The following is a 20,092-nucleotide window of genomic DNA, read 5'->3' on the forward strand; positions in this document are numbered from 1 at the left end:
CCATAGTCTACAACTTACTGTGCACAATGACTAAGTTCACACAGCAGGCCAAAGCTAATAAGTGACAACAGAATGAGAGAGGCACTGGGACTTTTGGACTTTCCAAAAATGTAAAGGGGGCTGGTGATGGGAACAAAATGCTTGACTATATAGATCTTTTATATGATGCAGCATGGCCATTCCTAGGTTCTGAAAAGGGAATTTTGCCCACATCTGTGTGATGGCCCTTCATGTACTCTGAGTGTTGGTGTGCTCTTGCTTCATCTTCTCCTCTTTGGGTTAAACATATTTAGTTCCTTGAACCTTTCCTCATATGACTTCTTCTATATGCTTCTACCCATCCTCATCGATTCCCTGTTTGTCAGTATTCATTCTTAGGAGCTCCTTCATATTAATGTACAAAAACTCAGGTTTGTTTTTTAAATGGAGCCCAGCTGATCACTCTTCTGTGAGAGGAGATGGGAAAGAGGAAGAAGCTGCAGTTTAGCATAGACAAGGAGTGGGTAAGACAAGCTTAGCTAATTTAAATGAATTCAAGTCTCCCTGGCCAGAGACATTACATCCCAGGGGACTGAAGGAACTAGCAGAGGTATTGCAGAAACACTTCCAGTATTCTTTGAGAATTCCTGAAGGCATGGTAGGTCCCACAATACTGAAAGACAGGAAATGTCCCCATTTTCAAGAAGGGGAAGAAGGAGGACTCAGGAAGCCACAGACCTGTCAACTTGACAGCTATGTTGAGCAAATTCCTCAAAGAGATTTGTAATAACAGTGCATGTTCGTGAGCACTTGGATAAGCATGCTACAGTTAATAGGAGCCAGCATGGGTTTGTCACTAACAAATTGTGCCAGACTAACCGTATCTATTTCTTTGACAGAGCTACTAGCTTAGTAGATAAGGGGAATGCTAAAGACATGGTGTACTAGGATCTCAGCAAAGCCTTTGGAAAACCCACTCATGAAGAATTCCTTATTAAAATGGTAAAAGGTAGGTTGGATAATACTACTGTCAGATGGAGATGGCTGAATGATTGTATCCATGAGTGCTCATTAATGGCTCCATTTCAGTTGGAGGGAATACGATCGCAGTTTTCAAAGTTTTGAAGAGATGTCACCTAGAAGAGGTGGTGGACTTGTTCTCTGTTGCTCCAGAGGGCAGGACCAGTGGATTAAAACCATAAGAAGTAAGTTCAACTTAGACATCAGGAGGAACTTCCTGACTACATGAATTGTCAGCAAGTAGAATAGGGTGTTATAAAATGTGATGAGTTTTTCTTCACTAGAAGTCTTCTAACAGAGCTGGATGTCATCTGTCAGAGATGCCTTAGTGGATCCTGCACTGAACAAGGGGTTGGACTAGATAAGTTCTAAGGTTACTTCCAACTCTATGATTCTATGACAAATTACTAGGTTTTGGATGTTAAGGAAAGCTTAATAGCAAATGCAGTTTGACCACAGAGCCAGTTGCACAAGGATACAAAGTTTTTCCCTTCAAGCAGAAGCTGGACAGTCATCTACTGATGCTAGAGCAACTAGTCATGAAGATGCTCTACGTAGTTCAAGGTTTCTCAACCTTGGCAGCTTTAAGACATGTGGACTTCAATGCCCAAATTCCCCAGCCGGCTGGGGAATTTTGGGCGTTGAAGTCCACACATCTTAAAGTTGCCAAGGTTGAGAAATCCTGCTCCGGTTTGAGGAAGAGGTTGGATTAAACAGCCTTCAAGATCATCATAATTCTGTGGTTCCATGATTGGAAAAATGAGTACACTGTGGTTATCTCCAAGGAAGTGGTGTAGCTACACCCTTTTTTGGTTGAATTGGCCCCAAGGGAGTGAAAAGTAGCTATGGATTCCCATTCTCAAATCACAAAAACCATCTGAACCTGAAAGAGAAGGCACAGACTGGAGAAACAGGATAGAATTGGGTAGTAATTAAGTTTGGGAATAGATAGTTATGTCAGGTTAAGGTCTAACAGCACACCTCTTCTCAGTCCCCATCTGCAGCGATTACTGAGGACCAGGGTACTCTGTGGATACGTCACCCAGCAAACAAGATGCTTCAGGGTAAAAACTGACTCTGGGATCTGATGGGCTTTGGTTTCCATTTGCTTCAGTATATGGAATAGGTGACCTCATCCAGAGAAAAAGTCACAAGACAAAGTTTACTAGAGAGTAGGAAGAATTATCCTTCGTTTTTAGTGAGAACTTAACAAAAAGAATCATATTACTCCAAGGAAGTAAAATAAGGATTTAATGCACAAGACAGCAATTAGCAAGCTTTGAGACCACGTCCCATTTTATAAATACTAAGCCTTAAATTTCAATCTAATCCCACACCGATATATGCATAATCTTACCCACTTTACAGCGTAGCTGGGTGGGGGGAGAAATTGGAGAGGATTACATTCTCTCTGTGGTTGCCTCTTCCTGTTTGGTGTTGTGTTTTTCATATGTGAGCCCATGGCATATACAGTATGTGCTTAAGGGAGTTTGCCATAAGAACATTCCTGTTATATCTGTACAGTCTGCAGTGATAGTTGTGAAAAACATATCTGAGGCATTACAACAGAGAATCTGCCTAAGTATTTTTCACCTTTTGAACACTTGGCTTAAGCCACGTTGGCACCTCCAGGGCTTCTTCCTGAGTTTGCCATTTGTGCTTCTTGCCTACATTAGGCCTCCGCACTAACAGTTTATCAGCAACCTGCACAGGAGTTGTGAGTCATTCTCAGAGATAGCCTGCCTGTAGCTTCCCTTTCCTGAAAAGCAAGCATGCAGGAGAGGCTGATACAATTCCAAAATGGCTGGTGAATGGTCTTTTTGAACATGATCTACTGACAGTAAGAATCCATGGACAAATGGGTTCAGGCATGAAACTTTTGAGAAGTTTAAGAGAGAAATAACCAGTTTTCATTTCTGGTTGTGTCTTTCCACAGAAGTGACAACACCTAGATGATGTTATCAGATTTCAAAAACGTTAAGCAGATTTGGGCCAAGTTAGTCCCTGGATGGAAGGCCATCAGGAAATGTCAGGGTTAGATTTGGAAATCTCTTGGTTTTTCTTAGACTGTCATAGAAAAGAAAGCAGTAGCAAGCCACTTCCATACTGATGCCAAGAAATTTCACAGACATGTCCATGAAGTTACCAGTGGTTGACTCTTTTTTACTTTTACTTTACATTACGTTTTTAACCCTCCACATCATTTGCTGAGATAAGCTATGTCTCCAAAAGCATTTCTGCCTTGAATGAAAACTGAATGTCCTATTCCAAAAGATTTTAAAATAATAAACTCCATGAGAAAAGAAATAAACAACTCGAGCAGGATGAAAACATCACATCCCTTGGAATAACAAATCAAATTTCTTCTGTAAAATCTAAAGTCTAATCTTCTACATGTTTACTGAGAAGCAATTCCAACAGAATTCAAACACACTTACTATCAACCAAGAGCAATTTTCAATGTCATGCCCACAACATTAGTTTAATGGCATGGGACTACGTATTATTGTTTTCTGTTCCAGCCTAGCAAAAGCAAAGGTACTGCAGTGTGATTCATTTTGGGGTTTTTTTTTCCTGCTGATTTTCCTAACCATATGCCACTGTGCTACCTACATCTTTGCCATAAATACAGAATCCTAGCCTGTATGAAAGTTAAGATAGAAGGTGCTTCATCGGATAGAACTCTAGCCTAAGTAATTATGCACTGGTTTGTGCTGCCTCTCAAACTCTTTGTGTGCATATGCAAATGCTGTTAATGTTGGCTGGAAGGCAAAAGGGAATTATCTTTAAATAAACATGCATGTTTTTAGTCCATATTGGTTTTCCATGGATATATGAAACAGAAAAATGATTCTACAGCGTAACTCTATGCGTGTGTAGTTAGAAGAAAATGTGTATTTTCCTTTGTAAGTTTTTTTTCCCCCTTTTAGGATGGCAGGCTAACAGCTCAATCTTATGAATCAATAGACTGAACGTGCAGCTGGATCTGAGAGCTTTGCAGTAGATGAGCAAGTATTTCTGACTCTTATACAATTTCAATCACAAAATCCCTTCACTTGAAATAAAAAGCTTGGGATAACTGGGAATGGATATTTATATACAGAAGCACTGGGAGTTCTATGGAGTTAATTTAATCCTTGTATTCAAAGTTTTTTTTGCACCTGGCTTTATTTGGTGGCTCTAGTAAAAAAAGAAAGAGCAAGTGTGTAATCTTGGCCACTCCAACTTTACATGTCCAGACAGAAGTGTTATTAAAGTTGGAGAGAGCACATACAGTAGTACATTGATACAGACTTTTACCATCATCCTACGTGAGAATGGCCATACTCTGTTTTTAAGTTTTCAAGGTGAAAAGAACATTTGGGTTCCAGCAGATACAGTTCTCAGAGGGTCAATCACTAGTAGTAGAGCTCGATTTGAGGATCTTATCTTTTTAGCCATGTTAATCTATTGCAGCTTAATCATATGGCATTTAAAACACTAACTAAGGTATTCTTGAAGCTTTTATGAATCAGTCTATCAGATCTGTGGTTCAAATATGTGGTGTTTTTTTTTTTCCATCTTACATTTACCAGGTTATCAGTCGATCGATTGATTTAAAATTAAACCTTCTTGACATTAATTTCAAAGGTGCCATTGTGAAAACTTCGATCACCTGTCCACTGAATTTCCGAAGGAACAGAAAAAAGAAAAGAAAAGAAAACGCAGGAAATCTACTTCTGGGGATCGCCCCTGTGCTGCTGAATGGGATAACCCTAAGATGAAAGTCTTAAGAGTCCCCAGTGCTTGGCCAGAAAGAGATGGAATAACTGAGCCGAAGAGAAAACCGAAACGTGGAGTGGAGAATCAGAGGAAAGGGAAAGTCCATTCGTTGATCCTCCCCTCCTCTGCCCGCTGTTTCTCTTGCCCTGAGCTCCCGTTTTTTGCAGCGTAGCTCGGTCGGTTCGCTCTGAGAGTCGCAGTTCGGTGGAGGAGAAACGAGTTTCTGCAGCTGCGAACGGGGCTGCATGCAAAGCGAACGACGAAGCTGGGGAAGACTGCCGACTTCGGAAGGGGGATGGGGGAGGCGGGAGATGGCGGGTGGGGGGCACACTCGCAGAAGCCCTGAGGTTGGCTGGGCAGGGATCAGGGATCCTGCTCGCGCTGCTGGGGAGGCTGGAATGGGAACCGGAAGAAGAAATCGAATCGTGGTGGGAAAGGGGCCGCGGGTCTCTCCAAAGGAGAACTGTTGCCGTCTTTCGGCATGCACAAAAAGAGGTTCCTAAAGACGGGGGTGGGAGAAGGGTTTATCCTTTTTTCCCATCGTGCATATTGGTAGGAGTCGCGCTGCCTTAGAAATGGAGGGCCGATTCCAAGTTTGTAGCGTTCTGTTTTTATGGCGGGAAAGACGAGATGGGCAAGGGATTGACTTCTCCAGTTGTGACCTTGATAGTATTAAAATAAACGGGTTGTGCTTGTTTATGTGATGTACATCCTTTTTTAATCAGTTCCAAAATGAGTTAGAGTACTAACAATGTCTGAGAGGATTTAATATAATACGTTCTGTAGACTTTGCTCATCTCAACAGTGCAATGCAGGCCTTTCACCATGGCAGAACTGAGTTGTCTCCACAACAGCTACCTTTTGCCAAACAGCTGCTGAATGACAGCAATTCCCAACTTTTTGCTCCCAACTAATTTTTGTAGTCCAGATATGGAGGTCTGTGGAGCTCCACCTATCCATGGGTCAAATTATACCAGCAGGAAATGCCAATTCCTATCCTCCTCCTATTGCCTCCATTGCAAGCCAGGCAGTCACCTGACTTCCCTCCCAGGTAGGGTATGACAAAGCCTGAGAGGCTTCATGCATAATATTGGAAGAAGGGGGAAGCCATTTGTGGGCAGATGACTAGGTGAGGGCAGTGCCCAAGGGAAGCAGTAGAAATAAGGTTGCCAAGGCGTGTTTGCTCTGTGATTACTCACAAGTGGGGAAATGTTCTAAGTAGCTTTCTCACTGCTTGAAACCAGAAGGTTAGTGGGGAGTAGTTCAGTGAACTAAGTGAGGTTGTGAGTGGTTTTCCAATCTCTGATTTTAAACAAAAGAAGCCAGGAATAGATTATTTTGTTTTGAAATTTCAGGGAGAAGAGAATGCTCCCCCTGTAGCCAGATGAAAAAGGAATTTTGCCTCTTTACCAAGTGTTTGTCAAGAGAAAATGCAAGGTAAAATGGGACATATGATTGGATCGTTCATCTAGGCCAGCCAGGGCATGCTGGGTAGAATTGTGGGTGCTAAAGTTTGACACATCTGGATGATACCAGGTTGGAGAGAGTTGGCCTAGGCTGACAAGATTGTGTCTGACCTGGTCCAAGAAGCTATGACTGGAGTTCAGTGGACAGCTGCCCTAATTAATAGCAAATAAGTACCTTTCCACTTAGCAGAGACAGGTTTCATCTATAACAGATTGCGCAGAGGGCACAAAATATGAGAGTAAGAGATAGATCTAGGATGCACACGCTGTCCACTGGGTCCTTGGTCCTTAAAATGTTTATCAATCAAGTGTAACTTGGTTTAACCTGACTGAGGCTAAAGCTAATAAACATTACACCCAATTTACCCAAGGTCTTTTGTAAAAGTAGGTACATTCAATGAATTGGAAAGATAAAACCAGAGTTATTGAAAACTGAGTTATAGAAGACCCGCAAAAGTCTTTAAAATAGTCCACAAAATACCCCTAGCATTTTTTTTTTCTATAAAGGAAATCGGGGAGAACTGCCATGTCAAACCCCCTACTCCTGTTCCATAAGTGGAGTACATAAATCTGTTAGGGAATAATCAGAGTGATAGGAAGGACGTTTCAGTGTGCACACAGGTAGTTGGAAAGGAAAAGGGAGAGGTAAGGTTAAAATGGAGGGGGCTATCAATTCATACATGAGACAGAGACATAAGAGGAGCTGAACTTTTAGAAGGAAATTGTACTTCTTGGGACAAATTCTACTGATCCAAGACAAATTCCTAGCACCCTTTAATCTCTGAACAAAGTCATTACAAAATGCTAAAAGTTTTCTTTCAAATCCTATTTTCTGTATGTGCTAGTGGGTTGAAGGCCTGATGTCTTAATTAATAAGGTTTCAGATTTAGAACATTGTATATCCTTTCCCAGCCTGCAGCTTTCCAAATAGGACAAACATTTTTTTTTTGAAAATTTAGAGTGCCTTATAGAGTGGTATCCTTAAAGACGGGTTATCACTTTTCCACAGTTTCCTGTATAATCTTAGGTGAGAAAAATATTAAGGGCTAGCATCCAAAAAATAGTTGATCAGTGAAATGAATCCTTATTTTCTCTGCTTGATTCAAAGTGAGTTCTTAATATATAGTGGTTGCGAAGAAATCTCAGAAGTATGTGTGTTTGTACACAGTATAATGCGGGGATTTCTCTAAGAGCCAAAAGGAGCCTGGCAGTGTGAACTGTTCAGTGTCCCTTGGCCAGCTGGGGAATGGTTCTGTCTTGCGTAGCTCAAATTCAAATGCCAGCACTCTTAATTTTTTGATGCTCCTGTAAAAATGCTCATAAATGTGGAATAGAGATCAGTGTATCTTTTAAGGATCATTATAATATGTGCAATACATAATCTTTTACCAGTAAGCCATGTTCTTAGATATATATTAATTATGATGGATCATCACTAATGAATCTTTTTGGGTCTCCTATCTGTGTATGGCACACTGCAAATGATATGTTTTTGGCATCCGGACCTTTACAGGGAACCAGCAGCATCGGCCAACTGCCTTTATTACTACTTTCACTTTCAAAACCAACCAACCATCTTTCACTGTGGTCTATGTTTATTCTCATTTTGCAGACCCTAGACTGAGATAATACTTTTCAAATATTCATTTGGTGAATTTTTGGCTGACCCGAAAAGGTGCTGGGTGGGCTGGGGTGAGATGGTTTGTTGTTAGCTGCATATTTTCCTTACATCTGCTTTGTTCCCTCGGAGTTGTTGCAGGCTGAGCAAGTGAGGAGTTTGCAGGTGATACTGGGGAGCCCCAAGCAGCCAACAGGCTTGTTTGCATCAGTGACAGAGTCAAGGCTACGCAAAGAAAAAAAGGACAGTGAAATTAACCAGACAGTGGCTGTGCTTTGTAAGGATTTTTCCATTCTGAGGTAAGCTGTATTGCTCCAGGGGAGAGGTGGGTAAAGTAAAGTGGATAGTGACAAGGAACAGAAAAAGTGTGAAACTGAATGAGGCACAAGGAAATTCCTAGATGAACAGAAGATTTTCTGTAGATTATATGGCCAACTGAGGTATTTCCAGTTGTTTATGTAACAACACCACTGAACATATGCCAAAACGCTGCTAGGAATAAGCCTTTATTAGGTCTTCCAGCAGATTTTTAACTTCTATGTAAAAGTTAGAATTTTTAAATCACATATGGGATGAAGGGTCATTGATTTCAGGGCAACTAGTTCCCTGGTAAATATGACTAAGGTTGCAACCTTAGTGGAATATATTATATTTACAGCCAATGAACAAATGGAGGACCATCAGTAACCACCTACTTACAGGCAGCTGCAGTGAATAAGAAATGGACACAGAATGGCGAATTGCTGCAAGGGATGTGAAGACAAATCAGGTCGGAATGAAGGATACTGAAAGGATTGAAGGTGCTAAGGGCTGAAGGGCTGAGGGACCAAATCCAAGGGACATAACACTGAGGCTGAACGTACAAGTTGCTTTTGAAGTCATTTAGCTGTATGCTTAGCCATGCTAATTTGCCTGCAGAGCAATATGCAAGAGACATTGGCAGAAAAAATTAGGGAAGTGAGATGCGCTAAAGCTATACCAGCGTGTTCTTAATATTGTGCCACAGAGTATGTGGATACTACATTATACTTCCTTGACAGTGAGAGACAAAGTTGCACCAGACAAGATGGTGAAGAAATCCTTTTGGACTCAGGTCTCTGTAACTGAAAGCAAAGAAATGAAACATTTCTAGGGTCCAAAAGTTGTGAAGCAGGGCCACCAAGTGTGTGCAGTGCCCCTGGAGTACAGTTGAAGAGATCATGTCTAGACCGTACAATGCAAAAATAATTTTGGATCTGGATATGAGCCAAGAGGTTTGGCCGTTCCAGCTCTACAGTATACAGAAAATGCCAAACACCTTCCCCCCTGCTGCCCTACCTTCCATGTCTATGCTGAAAGGATACTTGGGATAGTAGATACTGAGACTATAAGAACATCACCGTGGGCATGCAGAACATGAAAGAGGCATCTTGTGCGTGGTCCAAGGACTGGGAAGGAAACTGTAGGCTATTCCTACAGTTTGTATGCTTACTCAGTGGTAAATCATACTGAGTTCCATGGAACATACCGTGCAAGGCTTTCCCTTTTATTGAGCGTTAGTCCCACTCTAGGGACTTAAATCTGGGAAGAATGAGCATAGGGTTGCAGCCCTACTTCTACTCAGTGTGCTTAGCATTGCATTCTTTGTACAACAAGAGGCTTCCTGCAGTGTGACATATGATGGATTTCCATTGAAGGAAAGCAACCGTTCTGGATGAAAGACCTCAAGCATGCAGAGAACAAGCCATGTGTTGAAATGCTGCAAGGAAACACTTTATTTCAATTGCTGCATGTGGTGAAGGGTTACCAGATTTTGGCACCAGATTTTATAGCAAGACATTCTTAGGAATGAAGTATTGATTGCAGGCATCGACTGATAACAAAGGACAGATAGCAGTTTAGGGATTGGGAAGCAATTGGGAGTATATTGATGTTTCTTTGAAGCATTCTCTGATTGCTGCCTTTGCTTTATATAAAAGTCATTCCCATGCTTGCTTACTTGGAGGTAAGCTTTCTTGATCTCAGTGGGATTTACTTTGAGTAAACTTAGAGTAGAATAGGCCTGCACAACCTCAAAACAGTCCTCTGCACCAGTAACATATTGAGGCTCGTATTTAGTTGACTTCAGAATCTTTCTTGTGGGGAGGCTCCATAAGCACGTTCCCCTACAGTTAAATGCAGAAGCCAGTGGAGCTGAAGTAAACACTGGGCTGAGCTCTGCTGAAACTAAATCTGACCAGCTTAGTCTAAAACCACAGGGTGGTGTGAGCTTCCAAGAGTATCAAGGCTAGAAAGCGGGGCAAGAGGAAAATCCAAATTTCCGAAAGCCAAAAAGGGGGAGGGGCAGAAGTCACACTGAGGAGAAGTCCCTGTGCACAATATGATTTGATACAATACCACCATTTATTAATCTGGTGCAGAATAGAAATGACTAAACTTAAATACTAGTGCCCATTTGGTTACTGAGACATGTGCAAACAGAGCCAGCAATGACCTATCTTGATTAAGCACAGATGTACTTAACCAGGTTAAATATCCAGCTACGAAGCATGCAGTCAGTACAAAGAGCTGAAGGCACTCACGGATGCTTTCTTTTTGGGATACAGCAGATTCTTTGTCACGGAAACTCCAGAGGTGCTTCCTGGTTTTTCCTGACTGAAAACTCTCCAAGTGTGTGACCACCTTGTGTTGCAAGGTTAAGGCAAATAGATCCCCTTTCAGCTTGTGAGCCTTTCTCTTCATTGCAAATTCCTCAGGAAAAACCAAGCTATACACAAAACATAGTACATAGAAGCAACTTCCCCTGGAATTTCAAAGTACTTGTGAAAAGAATGACAGTGCAATTTGCAAACGTTTTGTCCAAAGTATGCTGTGGGAAATCATAACTAGAAGTCTTTCTATCTAGCATAGTCGATCACAGAGAATCTGGTATTCTGAGTGCTCTTACAGGGATTTGCAGCTGGATTTGTAAATTATCTCTGAAGGTCCTCGAGAAGGGATTACAGACAGAAGAAGGAAGAGTCAACTGACATAATCATCTATTTAGCAAAGGCCTCTTGGCCTAAGCAGTTGTATGCCAGAGCACAAGAATACACAAGGCATGCTTGCAATAAATAGGGCCTTCCATTATTAGAAGCTAAATGAGAAATCACTAGCCTTTTCATGATCTGTCTATACCAAGAAAAAAACTAGCACTGTGGATTAGATGTTAGACTGGAAAAAAAAATCTTGTGTTCTAGTTTCTATAGATAGCAAACTGTCCTTCCAGATGGGGTGAAGAGGCTGTAAAAGGCAGGTGGATGGCTCTTTTTTTTTTTTTTTTTTTGAGATTGATGAGCTAACATCGAGTTAGGGATCTTACCTCATTCTGGTTTGCCTTTAAAAATCTGCTGTGGGTTTCTTAATAGGTGCACCAAGCTGATTGGAGGCTTCACACAACTATTTCACTGCTTATTTCCTTTTTAAAAAGCAGGAAATTGCCTCGCTGTAATTTGGGAGTACAGAGTCAAGAAAGCTTCCCCAAGAAAATGAGGTCTGTTTTAATGCCTCTGCTGTTCTCAAGTAGGTCCCAGCAGATGGCAGCACTTAGCTAACCATGACCAATCTCAGAAAAGCTAAGCAGAGTCAACTTGATTAGTTCTTAGATGGGAGACCACTAGGAAATCCTGAAGTGGTAGCCTAGCCTGGAAAGAAAAAAAAAGCTTCTGGAAAGTAAACAATGACAGCCCCCATTGTATTGCTGCCTAGAAAACAACATGGCCTGTCTATGTAGTCCTGTGTTTCTCAACCTTGGCAACTTGAAGATGTGTGGACTTCAACTCCCAGAATTCCCCAGCCAGCTTTGCTAACTAGGGAATTCTGGGAGTTGAAGTCCACACATCTTCAAACTGCCAAGGTTGAGAAGCACTGAGGTAGTCAGTAGGACAGTCTTTATCTCCTATTGTTGCGTGATCTCTCCTCTGCAGTTCATACTCCATCTTGCCTCATTTAACCTCACGTCCATTTCTTTTCTTTTTCTGTGTATGTCCTGCAGAGGCTCCAGCCCTTTTCCAGACAACTCCCCCAAACAGCTGATATAACCCCTTCAGTCCCCTCTTTTGGGACCAGACTCAGCAGCAACACCCTGCCCTCATCTCCCTTGGACTCCCCATCGATCTCCTTTTTGTGGAAATCTCCTGGGATTCCTCTATCCTGCATACTCTCCTCTGCTGCTGTTCAGACTGTCATGTCCCCTCCGCCCCTGCACCTTTGTGTTCTGTTCCCTTGGCCTCTCCGCAAGCCCTCATGAGGCTGTCCTCATCCGTTGCCTGCAGTTCAGTGCGGTCAGAATAGAGCTTGATTTTCCCATATATAGTCAGGGTACGTACCATGCTGCCTTTTGCTCAAGACCTCAGATATCTCTCTGTGACTAAGTTCTAGTGACTAATTGTTCCACGTCATCTGGGCTAGCATCCAAAGAACCTCCTGCCCGTGACCCAGATTAGTACAGATTTGCTGTTCCTACCTGTGATATATGCTTTCCTCCCTCTCCGCATGCCATCCTTGCCTACTTAGGCAAGGCCCATAATTTGGAGCCTTGCTTTGCCAGATCTGCCTCTCTGCACTTTGAGACCTTTCCATTATCCATCTAACTGTGTTGTCATCCTGAGGCTGTTTCTCTTCCTGACATCCCTCTTTTTTCTCCCCTTGAAGACACCTTAGTGGTCACATGTAGATAGATTTTGCCTGCATAAATGGATCACAGCTAGCCTAACATGTTGCAGCTGAAGTTTAGGAAGATGATGTCCAAAGAGTGAACAAACTGTTCTTATCTTTCAGGAACCAGCGAATATTTTCTTGTAAGAAACTGGCTTCTTATAATCTTGGCCTCTTCTGGCTATTGTTAAGAAAAGTGACAGAGTTCAATGGGAATAGTTGTACTAGTCATCACGATTTTTATACTGGGCCTTTGCTCCCAGATTTAGCAGGTGCCTGGGCTATACAGGGGGCTTCTGCAAGAGTGAAGCTTAAACCTGATCTTGTTCTTAAGAAGCTGAAATAATTGTGACCGCAAAGTTGTTGTGTAGACATGAGAACTTGTATTTCAGTTGTTATGCTTCTTGTGGTCTTGGGAAGGGGGACTGAGGTTTTCCTAGATTAGTTTCAAAAATCCAATTAGTTCCAAAAATCCAATTAGTTCCAAAAATCCAATTAGATTAGTTCCAAAAATCCAATTATGAATTGGATTTTTTTCTAGAATGTCTTCAGAACACCTACATACACCAGGTTGGAGAATACTGGTATAAGGAGAACATCTGGTTGTCCCTAAATTTGAAGACTAGGTGAGCTTCTTTCTCTGTGCAAATGCCATGGCATCATATCTGTTCATGCTAGTCACCCCTTTGATGGAATTAATAAAGAGCACAGGAGGTAGTTTACAGAAAAAGTATTGGCTGCTTCCCAGAGTGTGCCCAATTATGTGTCAGACCTGGCCCATAAAACAGTTTACTTGGCAGCCTTATCTGTTTTAACCATGTGGTATACATTTTGCCCAAATTTTCATATCTAAGCAAAGGAAATTTGTTTTCAAAGGTTGGGAGATACAAAAGTATGGACGCTTTTAAACATTTGTTCACAATTCAGTGCGATACCCTGGTGATAGTTATGCAGAGATTCTGTTCTTAAGCCTGGCCACCTGTGTTGTGTATCAGACTATACTTCTGGTTTCCACACCACTGCTTGGAGGGTAGATTGGTCCCCAAGAGCAGAGAATTTGGCTATTCAAGTTCTACAGCACTTGACCAGGAGTGTGGGAAGCTGCTGAGCATATGCATCCTTAAAACTGAAGTCTCATTCAAAATGTCTTGTTTGAGCCTCAGTTGTTTTGTTTTTCTTGTTCAAGTGCATCTCTGCCTTGTCACAATAACACAAAACAGTCAGACAATTTCTACAACTTTTCTTTTCTCCTCTTTAATTTCCTGGCTGCAGGCTCAGGGCCAGCAAACCAAGACCAGAAGCAGAAGTTATGAAGGACACTTTCTAGAAAAGGCATGGATGTAGAAAAGGGTGTGCCTCTGTGTGGTACATGTGCACATATGTGTGTATGTATGTGCATGCAAAGATATGGGTGAGTAGGAGAGGTTGGACAGCAGAGGGTTTACTTCTCAGAACTGAACAGCTGCTTTGAACACATCTGATTGTGGGATGGGAGGCAGTAAGAAAATCAAGTGGGGAACAGGGAATTTACTTACTCGGTTTTGCTGTGAACCCTCACCTGCTCCAAAACCATGATTTAACTCCTATTCAGAAACTAATGTGAGAAGCATTCATGCATGTGTATTGGTGCATTAGTGCACCAGGTTGGATATTCTGAGCTGAAGCTGGCTTTCTGATGCCATAATTCCTGTTGTCAAGTTAGTTGTCAAAAGAAGAATCCCTCAAATACATGCAGGAATGCCTTCTCCACAGAGCTAAATCTTCAATTTCCAGACAGTTGAGTCCTGGCAGCCTTCACTTTGGGTATGAAGCAATATCTGTGTCAGAGTATATGGTACTTGGAAGAACAGCACAGAGATCTCTGTATAGGACAGACTGTATGAATTAGTCTGCTTCCTGTCGTGTATCTGATTGTCCTGACACTGATTGTTTACATTCTGTCTCTTTGCTAGTTTTAAATAGCCATGTGGAGACTCAAATAGGCTGAGTGAAAGAGATGCCTGTGAGCTGAACAAGGTCTGATCTTATGCAGATTCCTATAGTTCTCATGCACTTCAGATATTTTCCCCTGCACTTCAGTTCTGAGCAGAGCTTGGCGCTACCATTCCCTGAAAGGGGCAGCCTCCTTATACATATGACATCCATGTTCATTTTGAAGTCTACATGCCAATGTCACTCCAAACCATTGGAGAGCAGTATGAAATGTGTTGGTCCCTAAACCAGCTCTTCAACTGTAGTCACTTTCTTTCTGTACTTCAAATCCATTCAGAGTGATAATATGTCTCCAGTTTGTTTGCCAAATTGATGGTGGTATGAATATGGAAACTAAGCCAATGGTGGAAGCCTCCTTGCCCTGTTGTCTCTCAGCAGCAAGACAAATACTGCTGCATAGAAAGGAGATGCTGATATAGTGTGCACGTGCATGGCTGTTTGGAGCATAAAACTATGCACCTTCTTGAGGTGGGTGTTCACGTATACGTGTCTGAGCACCTGGCTGGATGGTTTTTCTGGGGAATTCTCGGATACCTTGGTATCCCTGCCTATATCACAGAGTTGGCTTTCTGTGCGGGCACTGGATTTCTAACCATAGTCTTTCACTGTGGAGAAAGTTTTCAGGTTCAGCTGGAACTGCTAGTTCTCTCTTGGGAGGAAGGGCTCCTACCTTTTTCTTCACATGCAGTAGAAGTCCCTGTTACCCGGAGAAGCCCATGTGACTCATCAGCTTGTGGTGGCTACATTATGGTGCTAGTGGTTGAAAACTACTTGCCAAAAACTGAAGGCTTCAGCAGCAAGTGATGTCTTTTTGTCTGACTTGCCATAGCTGCAAGCACACTTGAATAATCTTGCATGTGTGTGTGCATGCAGGTAAAGAGAGGGTGTTGGAAAATTATGCCCTTTCCTGGCACCTATTCCCTTTCTACCTATATCTTCCACGAAACTTTCCTCATAGCTTCTCCAGCATATAGTATTATCCATTCTTCTGCTACTCAATTACTATCAAGTTGGAGAAGTTCTAAAGCTGGTTTAAAGCTTAAGAAGCCCAGAGGTTAGCCATCCTGGCCATGTTGTTGAGGAACATTTCCCCCTAATTTCAGCTATCCTAGGGGGGGGAAAAGTTGCTGTCTGCAGCTGCCGGATGGGAGTGTTAGAGCCGTGTGTGTTTATCAGTGGGACGTTCTTCTCTCCTTTAATTTTGCTAGCTAACTCAGCCAAGGATCAAAACCGCCTGGCTGAAAAGGGTCCCAAGAGCATTGCAATTGGGCAAGCATCTCTTTTTGCTCTACCTAGCAGTAAGAGTTTGGTCTCTTGCTCGTTGTGTTCTGTGTTTGCCTGTCTGCTCTTAGAGGGCTGAATCAAAGCTGGTCTCCCCAGCCTCATGTTTTCCGGCATCTTCCCCTTCAGTTAGTTTCCTTGCTCTGCCTTTTCCAACATCCAGAGTGAAACCCCCCCCCCAAAGCTTTTTGTTCTGTATCCTTTTTTTAAAAAAAAAGCTTTGTTTGCTCTTTCTTTTTAAATAACTAATTCTGTGGGAGCAAGAGACTCGCCTGTTCCTAAATGGCATGATTAGATTGTCAAAAGAGCCAGTTCGGGAAACAAACCACTTTTGACCTTTTAAGGCTTCTTTTTACATTTCTATTTTATTTAAACACAAGTCCTCTCCCAGAAAGCCTGGGGTGTTGTCTGCAAAACACAAAAACCCCATTGCTTATAAAAATTACACCCTGCAGGAAAAAGTACTCTCATTCTAAGTAATCTCCCCCTCTTCAGCTTTTCTACCTTCTCAAAGTAGAAGTGAGAAAAGTTTTGCTAACCAGACTGAAATGTTAAAACTTTACCAAGTAACAAAAACAACACCCCAGACCCCTCACAGAACTTAGAAAGATTCAGACACTTCCCAAGGTTGTGATCTCCCCCCTATTTCTATCCCCCCCAGAGAAGGACATTTCCTCATTTGGGGGGAAAAAGTGTTTCAGGGTGGCTTTCTTCCCCCTTGTCCTGTTCTTTGTTTAAAAACAAACGAATAAACTATCCTTTTATTTTAGTAACCAAACATACTTTCTTTCTGTTTTGGGACAGCACTTAACTCAAGCCATGGGGAGGGGGAAAAACCCTTTTTAGCAGTGGTCTAAAATGTTGGTGACTTTGATTTTCCTCTGTCAATTTGGGATGTTATTCCCTTGCTAAGCAGCCTTCTCCTCTCTACCCCCCCCCTTTCAGTAATCACAAACATACATGAAAAAGGGAGAAGGGGGGCAGAGGGAAAGTCTTAAATCAGTCCCAAAGCCAGACAGACGTTTTAATCAAATCAAATTAGAATCAGCAGCGGTTGGAAAAAAAGACAAGGCGCACAGCAAGACCCCCACCCCACCCCCCTTCTCAAAACTGAGCAAGATGCGAGCCCTTACCTGAACCCTCCCCAGCAACACATAGCATAGTAGACTCAGAGTGTGGGCTGGGGGCGACACGGCGGGTTAGCAGACCAACGGTTGTGCTCCGAATGAACGCTGCAGATCCCGGCGCGGAGTGAAAAATTCCCTTTCTCTCTGGCTGGCTCTGCCCCGGGTTCCGTTCCTTCCTTCCTTCCTTTCTTCCTTTTTTTTCCCCCTTCCCTATTTGTTTTGGCTTGTGTTTGCTGGGTGTTAGGTGGGAAAAGCTGTCTGTACTTTGTTTTGTATGTATGCAAAGTTTTTACCACGCGCGCTCTCTCTCTCTCGCTCTCGCTCTCGCTCTCCTCTTCCACCTCCTGTGATTTGTTCTTTGATTGGTGTCCAGGAATGTAGGAGAAAGGGAGAAAGAAAGAAAGAAAGAAAGAAAGAAAGAAAGAAAGAAAGAAAGAAAGAAAGAAAGAAAGAAAGAAAGAAAGAAAGAAAGGCATAACCCTCTTCTCAAAGTGGCTGCTTTTTAAAAAAAATTAAAGTGTTAAGCAGAACCAGGTTGCTTTCAAGAATGTATTTGATACAATTGTCTACAAGCACCCATTCATTTTCTTCCCCCTCCTGCTTGCTGCTCAGCCTGAGGTGCCCCACTTCCAGCTCTTCAAAATTTGGAGTGGGGAGGGGTACAGGAGAAAGGTAAAAGTCCTAGCAATAGGACTCTTCTGAAAGGAAAGAAGGAAGGGGACTTTTCTTGGGTTGTTTTTGTAAAAACTATCCAGAGGAAATGCCAGCCCACCATACTCCTCCCCACCCTGTTCTCTAGATCTCTGGATGCTGCCAAGTTTTGCTAGTGGCATTTAAAAAAAAAAAAATTAAGGGGGGGGGGCTTCCAGCAAATATTGAAAAATCCAGTGTGTTGCAAGGGCTTCCTTTAGCTTCTGAGTGAGGAAGAGAGTGGGCAGGCTACCCTCTGGATGGGGGCAGGCTGGGGAAAGGGACCAAGGGCTCCTACCTGCTCTCCACGCCATCTGGTTAAAGCCCCAGTCCGGTGCAGCCCTTGAAGGTAGGTGTGTGACTGAATGCTTCCTTTCGCCGAAGGGTCTGCATGGAGTCTGCTGCCTCCTTTATTCTGGGCCAGGATTAATAATCCCATTTGCCAATCCCACTCACTGGGGTTTGGTTGTGGGGTTTTTTTGAAATGTGGATGTGTGCGTGTGTGCAAGCATGCGTGTGTTTTAATTTGGGGAAGATATTCATGCAACCTTTCTTCTACCCCCCCCCCTTTTCTGACGTGTAAAGCTTTAACCACAAAGCTAAGCCCAGTCCCTGGAGGGGGGAATATATGTGGGGGGCATAGGGGGAGGAGAGGTCCTGCAGATTGCCTCCTCTCCCCTACAAAGAGACAAGGCGAGGTGAGTGTGTGAACCCACCCTGTCTCAGGCTGAAATGCCAGATTTGGAAAGGGGGGTGGAGGGAGAAAAGGGGTGGGGATAGAGGGAAGAAACTGACCCATTCTTTTTCTCCACTTCTTTCGCCTTCTGTGTGCTTCCCATTCTCTGTCCTACAGTTGCCTGTCCATGACCCCCTTGGACCAGACTTTTGGCCTCAACTGTGAACTGCTCTTACACCGCATACCAGTCTGAGTGCCAGGCACTGGGCTTCCTCTTGTTGCCCCACTGCCCTTGTCCAGGAAACAAAGCACAATAGCTTGTTGGTGGGTTGCTGTCAAGGGCTTGCCCCATTCTCATAAACTGAGTGGCCTTTAGTCATTGGCAGGTGACTAACCCCACTCCCCCGTCCTGTGAAAAGGAGGGTGTGCCTCTAGTTCCTGGCTGCACAGCCACTCAAGAATACTGGAAGCAAGAGGTGACCTCCCCTCCCTCCAGGCAGAACAAAACAAAACACCCCCCAGCATTTTATACCCACTTGTCCCTCATTCAACCCAGTGTTGTTCTTCTCTTCCGTTCTTTGTATGTCTCATATCTGTGGGATCCAACACTAATTCATTAATCAGCAAAAGTTTTCCCAGTCCCCTTTCAGTCCACACCGGGTGACTCAGCAGTCAACTCTGCAACATGAGGGGTAACCTCCCTGGCACTGGATGGGTTCCTTGGACACCGGATGGGTTTCTTGGAAAGGGGTGCAAGGAAGAAACTGGGGAGGCTGCATAAAAGTTTGGGCAATGGTAGGAAGGGAAGAAAAGGGGGAAAAAACCCAGGATGGATGGATGCTGAAGAAGGAATCCTTAAAAAGCCCTACCTTGCAAGTATAATTTGTACAAAAGAGAAAACGTTCTGTGCTGAGGTAATAAACAGCCTCCCAGTACTTCTTGAAAATGTGCACTACATGGATATTATCATTTTAGCAAAAGGAAGCCCTGCCGAATTCCATAGGATTTGTACACAGACCACTGAGTGGAAACAATCAAGTTTTGGAGAGTCCCCAGTTCTGCAATTCTTGCACACGCAGCATCTCCATTAGCAAATTAGCAGCATAGGTGGTTCTGACCCATCAAACTTTCACTGCATTATTTTGTTTCTTCCATACTGCTCTCCAAGTAAAACATCTTAAAGTGTTAAACTTTGAGATTTTAGTAGAAGTTTCTTTTTGCTAAGATTCTGAGCAGCGTTGAAATGGTTTGTTTGTTTTCTTTAATTATGTTTAAAAAGTTATTTGACCAAAAAAAAACAAAAACCACTCTAACCCTTTCTCTGAATTTCAATAGCCAAGCAATTGTTTGTTTTCAATTACCCTCCTTTGATTAGGACCGACTTTGCTGATGGGAAGCGTTCTAACTAGATGAGGACTTGAGAAGTAAACTTTATATTTAAAATAAACTGTCACATGTTATTAAAGCTGGCATGCCAGGTATATGGCAAAAGTGGAAAAATACCGAAACTCTGTTTATTCTCATTACTAAATATTTACATATTTAGCAAACAAAAAAAAATAAAAAAGTTTTGTGCTGTTCGAGGAAATCCAATCACTTCATCCAAAATTAATTGCATTTGTGAATATATACGTTTTTTCATTGTTCAAACCTGACTCGTTATTTACATGGAAAAACTATTATGAGGCTTTGAACTTTAAGGAGGAGGGGGATGGAAACCTATTCCTTTTTTCCCCTTGCAGGCTTTTGCGTAATGCTTTGTGTAAAAACAAAGGCACTTACAGACACAACTAATTGTAGTGCTTTT

General features: G+C 42.6%; 2 protein-coding genes and 1 long non-coding RNA gene across 6 annotated transcripts in view; 2 read left to right on the forward strand and 1 right to left on the reverse strand.

Annotated features, from left to right (window-relative positions):
* CLCF1 (cardiotrophin like cytokine factor 1) overlaps positions 1-18,405 on the reverse strand; it is a 51,548-nt gene extending 33,143 nt beyond the window's left edge. For 2 of the 3 annotated variants that reach the window (XM_025164718.2, XM_088146295.1), the window contains exon 1: positions 16,926-17,683. In XM_025164718.2, the coding sequence (XP_025020486.1) occupies positions 16,926-16,953 (28 nt within the window). In that variant the 5' untranslated portion in view covers positions 16,954-17,683. Of the gene's footprint in view, positions 1-16,925; positions 17,684-17,907 lie in introns of those variants that run through there. The other variant, XM_025164719.2, reaches the window with a different exon arrangement.
* LOC148215043 (uncharacterized) lies at positions 5,094-11,593 on the forward strand. 2 transcript variants are annotated; one of them, XR_015797152.1, is made up of 3 exons: positions 5,094-6,198; positions 7,978-8,144; positions 8,504-11,593. It is a non-coding gene; the product is annotated as an uncharacterized LOC148215043 (long non-coding RNA). The 2 variants fall into 2 exon arrangements; XR_015797153.1 differs by having other exon boundaries at positions 7,987-8,144.
* RAD9A (RAD9 checkpoint clamp component A) overlaps positions 17,847-20,092 on the forward strand; it is a 40,277-nt gene continuing 38,031 nt past the window's right edge. The window contains exon 1 of the mRNA XM_088146294.1: positions 17,847-17,958. The gene's annotated coding sequence lies outside the window, so the exon portion shown is untranslated. The remainder of the gene's footprint in view (positions 17,959-20,092) is intronic.

The sequence above is a fragment of the Python bivittatus genome, unplaced genomic scaffold (genome assembly GCF_059951505.1).
Source record: "Python bivittatus isolate LINGU-HERP-01145 unplaced genomic scaffold, Pbiv_v1 ctg000480_np1212, whole genome shotgun sequence".
Classification (NCBI taxonomy): Eukaryota; Metazoa; Chordata; class Lepidosauria; order Squamata; family Pythonidae; genus Python; species Python bivittatus.